Source organism: Microtus ochrogaster (genome assembly GCF_000317375.1).
Source record: "Microtus ochrogaster isolate Prairie Vole_2 chromosome 14 unlocalized genomic scaffold, MicOch1.0 chr14_random_2, whole genome shotgun sequence".
In the NCBI taxonomy this organism is placed as follows: Eukaryota; Metazoa; Chordata; class Mammalia; order Rodentia; family Cricetidae; genus Microtus; species Microtus ochrogaster.
In genome coordinates, this window is record NW_004949097.1 from 7,969,969 (window position 1) to 7,978,420 (window position 8,452).

Sequence of the window (8,452 nt, forward strand, 5' to 3'; positions counted from 1 at the left end):
AATCAGATGAACCTAGATTCCCGTTCTCCCTGATTGGTTAGGTTCTTCTGGTTTGTATGTTTTCATTTGATTTGATTAGCACCAAGCAGCAGGTTTGTTCATAGCATTTTTATACATTTAGTTCTGATTGCTCATCCCTTTCTTCTATCTTAACGTTTTGCTTTTATTTAATTTAATTTTTTTTTTGTTTTGAGATAGATTTTCAATGTGTAGCCCTACCTGTTAAGGAACTCACTATGCAGACCAAGATGGCACTGAACTCAGAGATCCGCCTGCCTCTGCCCCCCCCCCCGCCAAGTGCTGGGATTAAAGGCGTGCATCACCACTGCCCAATTTAGTTTCTTCTCTCTCTCTTTCTACCACCTCCCCCCTTCTGCCCACAATAGTTTCTTTCTGCCAAGGAGCAGTATCACGTGTGTTCCACAAGCCTCCACCTCAGTTTTGAAACCCTATTGTCCTTGCATTGATGTCATGGACTTTGGCTGCCCCAGCTAAGCAAGTACCTGACTGTGTTTGATGCAATTTATTTCTTCCCCAACTACTTTTCAATAAACCATGAATGAAGAGGCTGGGGAAGATCTTTTTTATGGAAGAGGGTAAGGATATGGGATCCCAGGAGGTGTGAGGAGGAATGTAAGAGCCCTGAGCCTCGAGGTGCCCATGGGTCAGCACACTGAGGATGAATTATCTGAGTCCAGAGTGGAGGAAAGATATGTTCTTTGTACAAATCAGACTTATGGAATCTGTTCTTTTCACAAACCAAGTGAGAAGTATGTTCCCAGCTCCCTCAGTCAGCATTCCTTTGAAATGACTGAAACATATGTAATCTTTACCAACAACTAAAAAAAAAAAATACATGGATCAGATCACACAGGAGTCCTCTGATGAAAGCATACCAATGGGAGAGTTAAGTATAACTTGCATTTTTTACTTATATGAGTGTTTGTATGTATGTATGTGCACCATATGTATGCAGTGTCAGCAAAGGTCAGTAAAGATCATCAGACACCCTTGAACTAGAGTTACAGTTCATTGTGAGCTGCCATGTGGGTGCTAGGACCTAACCTGGGTCCCACAGAAGAGCAGCCACACTCTTAACCCCTGAGCATCTCTAGAGCTCCTGATTTGAATGTTAAATCTTGGCCTTCTAGTATGAGTCACTAAAAATGGGGAACTATTGTTATATCATTCAGCTTCCAAATTCTTCTGATTCATTATTGCTGCTTATGTAGTAATCCTCGGCTAGGGTCTTGTAAGTCTGGGCTTTCTTTTGTGGTGAATCCAGATGTCTTACATCCCTAAGCTAGACTTAAAAAATCTTTATATGATGGTGAGTTTTTTTTTTGTATTGTTCTTACTAAAACATTGGTACAGAGGCATGAATTTGTCAGAAAAGATGGTTTCTTTCTTTTTTAAGATTTATTTAGTTTCTGTCTATGTACATGTGTGTTCATGTGTTTGTGTGTATATGTACACCTGTATGCAGGTCCCCGAAGAGGCCAGAAAAGAATGCCAGAACCTCCAGAATGGCAGATACTGCTGCTTGGGAGCCTCCTGATATAGGCGCTAAGAACTTAACTTAGGTCCCCAAAGGAACAGTGAATGCTATTAGCTGCTGAATTATCTCTCCAGCCTAGTTTCTCTCATGCTCAATTAAAGTTAAACTGGGAGATTTTACAATGAAAAGCAAATGGGTTTCCTTAAAGAATTCCTGGACAGTATTCCTCCCTTTGGTTGCCTCTGCGCCGTGAAGCACATTTTCTCAGGCTCTTAGGAACAAGCGTACAAGGAGGCAAAGGCTGTTACTCAAATAAGTCAGAATTTTAGACTCTTTAAAAGTTATATTATTTATTTGTTGCCTATCAATATTTTAAGTGTTCCATATCAAGATAATTTAAATTGTTATGGGACTTGTATTTCACGATCTGTGTCTTATTCCTGGAGTCTCTTAAAATTACTCAATTAAAAAATGAAGATAAATATATAAAAAAGTATGCAGGTTTACCTCATTCAGTTCGTGTGTGTGTGTGTGTGTAAATGCTAAATTACATATCTTCCTTCTAAACTTTAGATTGAAGGCCCTTAAAGAATCTTATAATTCCTTCCTTCTTTTCCATCTTTATTTCTATCTTGCAAAGAAGGTTATTTCTAATTTTCCTGAGGAGATCCCTTTTCTATACCTACAATACTTTATTTCCTCCTTTCTAAAGTAAAATGGTATTTAATGATTACAGACTGAGAAATCCTAATCCGGAATCTAAGTTGGAACATCCTGAGTTGCCAGATTTGCATTAGAGATGCTCAACTATTGAAGCTGGTGTTAGTATTCCCAAATCCACAAAACTCAGGAATCTGAAGTCCTCCCCAGTCAAGCACTAAGAAACACTGCCTGTGTTTGATCGCTCATCTCTCCATCTATCTGGAATCTCCTCCTCCACCACCCTGCCCCCTAAGTCTCAGCTTCTCTGCTGCACATTCTTTTAACAGTGCCTCCCAGGAGCCTCCAAGTCTGCTTGTTATTTTAAATTTAATCGCTGAGTTCCCAGAACCCTAATGGCTGTGTGGATTTTAAAATGTGTATTTAACAGTGAACCCCCATGTCCCTACAGCTAACAACTCCCAGCTACTGAAACAAAACCAGTCTTCTCATAAATTACCCTCGAAAATACATTTGTGTCGAGATAGAAATGGAGAAGTTTCCCAGAGGGTTTTGAACTAATGGTCTGGTTAAAAAAAAAAAAAAAAAAAAAAAAAAAGACTTTAAATGGGGTTGGGGTTGGTAAAGTGCTTGACTCAAGATAAACTGAGGCAAGCCTGACATCCCAGCACTGTGGAGGAAGAGACAGCCTAGAAGTATCAGTGAGCTCCAGGTTCACTGAGAGACTCTGTCCCCAAAATCAAGATGAAAAGCATTGGTGAAGACAGTGCAGTGCATATTTGCCCCCAAACCTTCATATGCTCATGTACAGACATGAACATGTATACCCCAAAAGGTTAAAGAAATAAAAATAGTATAAAGGTATCCCCAAATCTCATAATGTGCCGTCAAAATGTTGGAGCCAGTGTCTACAGCAATGCTGATGCTTAGGCTCATGTTTTAAAGCACAGCTGTTAAGCCTATGTCAGGTGTCTTTAAAGCCCAATCAGAGTCCTGGCTCAGAGACCTACGATAGAACCAACTTTTTTGTTGTTGTTGTTGGCTTTTGGGACCCTATTCTTCATACTGGGTTGCCTTTCCCAACTTTAATACATGGGATGTGTTTAGTCTTTCTGCAATTTGATATGCTATGTTTTGTGGGTATCCATGGGAGACTTGACCTTTCCTGATCAGAAACAGAGGAGGAGTGAATGGGAGGTGGGACAAAGAGGAGCTGGGGAGGGAATGGGAGGAGTGGAGCGAGGGGTAACTGTGATCAGGATATAAAATAAATAAATTAATAAAAAAAAAAGCCCAATCAGACCATGCCTCCATGTTCCCACTCTTACTATCTGTTCCTAACCCTGGCAACATGTTTAGTTACTCTCTCTGGGTCAAGGTAGTTTCGTTTGTTAAGTACAAGTGTGAGGGATTGTTCTGATTGTTCTGCTGGTCAGGAAGCAACACAGAAATAGACTACAGGGGCTTGGTAGGGGGGCTGTCCACCATGCTGAAGATGCAGATTCCTCTCATCTCAGGAACCTAACAAAAGCATCAAAAGGAAGCCAAGAAGACCCTTCTACAATCTATGGTAGTCTACTTCATGAAGCAGAAAACTTTCATGGGGAAAAGTCAAACTTGATTAACTATATTTTGGACACAAGGGCACCTTGAACCAGCCTGTTACCTACACACACTAGCTATGGATGTGATACCCAGGGCTAGCAGTTTCCCCTGAGAGGGGATGAGCAGAGACCTGTGAATGACTTGAAACTCATTCATCTCCCCCAACCTCCAATTTTACTTGCCTTTGTCTTCTCTGTATTTGGGAGGAAGCAACTTCAAAAGGCATTAGCCTTGTCTTACAGACTGAGCATTCTAGAAATCCAAGCCAGTGCTCTAAACAGACCTCACACTGTAGCATAACTGTAAACATGGGGAGGTTGGTACAAACGCTCAATTTTGAAGTTCAAGTTTTAGGTCTACTGTGTATTTGTGCAGGATGTATCACATGTTTTAATATTCTCTTCAAACGCACTTTTCTCAGGGTGCATATTCACGTAGAAATGTTCATTTCACTGAGTGTGAGAACAGTTAAGAAGTCTAATTACCTCCCCCAAATTATCATTTTCACTTGCATATTTTAAACATCCAATGCCTGCCACTGTGTGCTGTAGATGAAACTTAAAAGCAATAATGAGGCTGTAGAAATGGCCCAGTGATTAAAAGCACTTGCTGTTATTACAGAGAACCTGGTTAGTTTGAATCACAGCGCCCATATGATGACTCAAAATCATAAAAAGAACTTCAGTTCCAGGGGATCTGGTGCCATCTTCTGGCCTCCATAGGCTCCTGCACCATGTAGTACACAAACTCATGTGGCAAACACACATGCACATAAATAAAAGGTTTTTTTTTTTAGTTTTTTTTTTTTTTTTTTTAAGTAGTGAGTCGTGTCCCAGCTGGAAATTTTTCAGACACATGAGAAAGTTTTTAAGTGTTATTTCCAAGTTAGGGTGACAAGAGCGAAACAAAAATGGAAAAAAAAATTATCCTCCTGCCCTGGGGTTACTTCAGGCCACTATGGATTCAGTGGGTGGGCCACCAATTCCTCAGGATGAGTTACTGGTTCTACTTTCATGCCATGGAGACACCCCAGGTACATGTCCTGTCTCTAGATGCTGGCATGAAGATAAGACCAGATCTGGGGCTGAGCATGAAGTTGGTGGCTACTCATTGTATGTACACAGGGTGAAGACATCAGGAAGGAAACACATGCCTGCACTGTTGAATGTCAGCATTACTCTATTTCTCTTTCAGGTAGCCTTGCTGAAATTTCACCTGTACCCTCACCCTCATCCTCGCCTCCTCAAGGGTCACCTGCCCGGAGTCCCGTTGGCAACGTCACTTCAGCACAGTTTCCAGAATCCCCTGAAATAACTGCCAAGCGGGGCCCTGGATCTCACAGGGCCTTAACTTACACCCAAAGTGCCCCTGACCTGTCCCCTCAGATCCTGCCTCCACCTGTCGTATGTAGCAGGTAAGAACTGTGCACTGGTAACAGAAGAATAGGATAGTGTGATGTTATGTTTGAGGCTATAATAGCAATTCAGATTTTCCATGGCTCTCTATAAATAGAAACTTCATTTTCCATTCAGTCTGACCAGAGCTTTGGAGAGAGTGCAAAATAATTAGCTGTATATATTTGGTTATATATACTGTTGGGTGATGGATAAAAAGTGTGTGTTTTGTAGGCTGGGGATGTGGTTCAAGGCTTAAGAGTGCTTGCTACACTTACAGAGGACCTTAGTTGGGTCCTAGCACCCACATCATATGGCTGACAACCACCTGTAACCCTACCTCTTGGGGATCTGATGCCTTCTTCTGCCTTTTAGGGTTACCTGCATTCATGTGAACGTACCACATACAGACACATACATGTAGATAAACATGAAAGTTTAAAATTTTGAAATAAAAATAATAAAATATATTATTTAAATTTTCATCAAGAAATTTTATGTAATTGATTGTTTTATTGGAATGTTTTTACATGTTATCCTGTGACTATTTTATACTGATTTTTAAGGCATTTTACCTGAAACTTAAGTATTTAATTTTAACTCTTCCAAAATGAACTAATAACACATAATACATTATAGCTTGACTCAAATGGTTCCCTGAATGAATTTAGACAAAGAATCTCTTCTTACATCACAATGAAGAAGAATTATACACTGATCCTAGGGATGCAAGCTTATAACCTTAGCGCTCAGAAGGATAGCTGGGAGTTCAGAGACAGCTTGAACTACACAGTGAGTTTGAATCCAGCCTGGGCTATAACCTAGGAAACCATTTCTCATAAATACAGGAAGGAAAGAGGGAAAGAAGGGAGGGAGGGAAACTGAATTACCAAGTATTATCAATGGATGATTAAGAAGACCTTAATGTGTTTTTCTTTACCATCATTATGCATAAAGAGGAAACACCTCCAATTACTGATAAAACATATTTTTGTTGTTGTCCAGCAATATCTTTTTTTGGATGGTTGATTTTAAAGTGTTAAATATTTTTTAAGGTTTTACTTATTTTTATGTATATGCGTATTTTGCCTGTGTATATCTGTATGGGGTATCCTAGGAGGCCAGAGGACGGTGACAAATTGGCTAAGACTGTAGTTACAGATAGTTGTGAGCTACCATGTGGGTGCTGGAAATCAGACCCAGGTCCTCCGGGAGAACAGCTAGCACTCTTAAGCATTGGGCCATTTCTCCACTCCCTAATAGTAAGTATTTTTTTAAGTAGAAAAGGGCAAGTGTTTTAAGCACAATCCTGAGAATGCCTTAAAAAGTGTTATTGTCTTCAGTTAATGAAGATGACTATTTGAATGTATTAGCAGCACAAAGCTTTCTTGTGTCTCATTTTTATTAGCATACTCTCTTTAATAACTAACAGCTGATACTAAGCTTCACAGGTTTCATTTGCTTGTAGCTTGTCTGTAAACCCCATATATTATCACTGTGGAAGGGATACTTGAGATCAAGAAAGAATGGTCTATTTCTACTTACAGCTTTAGTGGATTCACTCAGTGGTGGTTTCTTGACCCTGTTGTTTAGGGGCTTGTGGCAAAGCAGAATCCCAGGGCAGGAACTGTCCAACTGAGGATACTGTTGTTGAAGAAAGTGAAGGCAGAGAGAAGAGAGATTGTGGGGCCTGATATCCATTTGAACCCCCCTCATGGCCTATGTTCTTCCCCATAAAGCCCAGTTTTTAAAGGATCCCCCAGCTCTAGACAACACCACAGCCTACTGAGCAAGACTTGAACACATAACACCTAGCGATTGCTCCTTGTCAAAACTTGACTGCCCTAAGATAAATAAACATAGTTTATTTTAACATCTTTATGTCTACTTCTTTTCTCTCTATAACTGTGTTTATGTAGGAAAAAAAATACCCAACCTTGATTGTTGGTGAAGATCTGAGTAAAATTCTACCCTAGTACTCAAGCTTTCTCCATGCCAGCGTTCTAACTAAAAATGAGTTCTGTGGGCTTTCCATCCACACGGTCATCTTCCCAGTGCTGTTGTGCAGTCAGAGACCAAGACATGCTGCTTCACACTCACTGTGCCAAAAGCTCTGAGGAGCTCTTGGTCTGTTTCATGTCTGAGAGTTCTCTGAGTTCACTGGACCCCCATCACCAATTCCCTTAGGTTAACACCCTGTAATTGTTCAGGCATCTGACATTCAACAGGCTTGCTGAGGGAAGCATTGTTCTTTGTTCTGTACCCTGAGCCAGGATAAAGTCCAGCAAAGTGATTTGGGTTAAGAACATCTGCTTCTAGCTTCTCCAAGGGGTTCTCCCTCCCTCAAGACTTGTGAGAAATAATCATCTGAAAGAAAAGTGTGGGGTGTTCAGGAAAGCTCTACGGCTTGCCCTGCTTCACCCCACCAAGATCATCTTGGTTGTTTTTAGAGGGAAGAATGTCACAGAGTTTTAATAATGAGAGTGAAGAAAAAACCCGAGGGGATTTCTCTGTCTCCTTGTTCAGTGATGTTTAGAAATCCAGTAGTGTGCATTTTATTTGTTTGGGCTTTATAAATCTATAATTCAAACCAGGTTTTATAATCCCTTTAAAGCAGCCACCCATGTAGTCACACAATGCTCCAGAAACACACGACTAACTATTGTGGTTTCCCTTACTGAACTCGAAAGACTTGGCATTGAACCCTAGTCTCTTGGCCATTGTAATGCCTTTGCAACAAGCTGGGATATTTTGTTTTGGGTTTTTTATTTTTTGGACAGGAACTACTTTTTTTGAACTAGTAACTTAAAGAGTCCTCTTAGGTATTGTCAGGCAATGAAAACCCTTCACATTGATAAGCTTTCACACATGATTACGGGTCATAAGTTAGCATGCACTTTTTATTTCTTTTTTTCTTTTCTTTTGATTTCCTAATGAAAAGTGATGGATTTTCCTCATTAAAAATAGATCCCATATAATGCTTTTCTGTTTATATTTCAGGGTTGAAAAATAAATTTACTTGGTATGATGGTATACTGTAGCTCAGAAATATTTTACTGTGTATACAGTTGAGAAAATGATGAAACATTTAGAAATTCAACATTAGATATTAATTTCATCTCCCTTTATTCTGGGCCATTGTGTTACGTCACCATGAGACAAAAATGTTCTACTGAGATTTTTTTTTATATTATGCAGAAGAGCCCAGACACAAAATAGAAGATTAAAATCTAATCATGAGCAGGGCGATGGTGGTGCACGCCTTTAATCCCAGCACTCGGGAGGCAGAGGCAGG

The 8,452-nt window shown here is 40.1% G+C and overlaps 1 protein-coding gene across 1 annotated transcript in view; it reads left to right on the plus strand.

Moving 5' to 3' along the window:
* The window catches only part of Pde3a (phosphodiesterase 3A), a 272,374-nt gene that overhangs the window by 232,777 nt on the left and 31,145 nt on the right, over positions 1 to 8,452 (plus strand). The window contains exon 6 of the mRNA XM_005364554.2: positions 4,958 to 5,177. Coding sequence (XP_005364611.1) covers positions 4,958 to 5,177 — 220 coding nt within the window. The remainder of the gene's footprint in view (positions 1 to 4,957; positions 5,178 to 8,452) is intronic.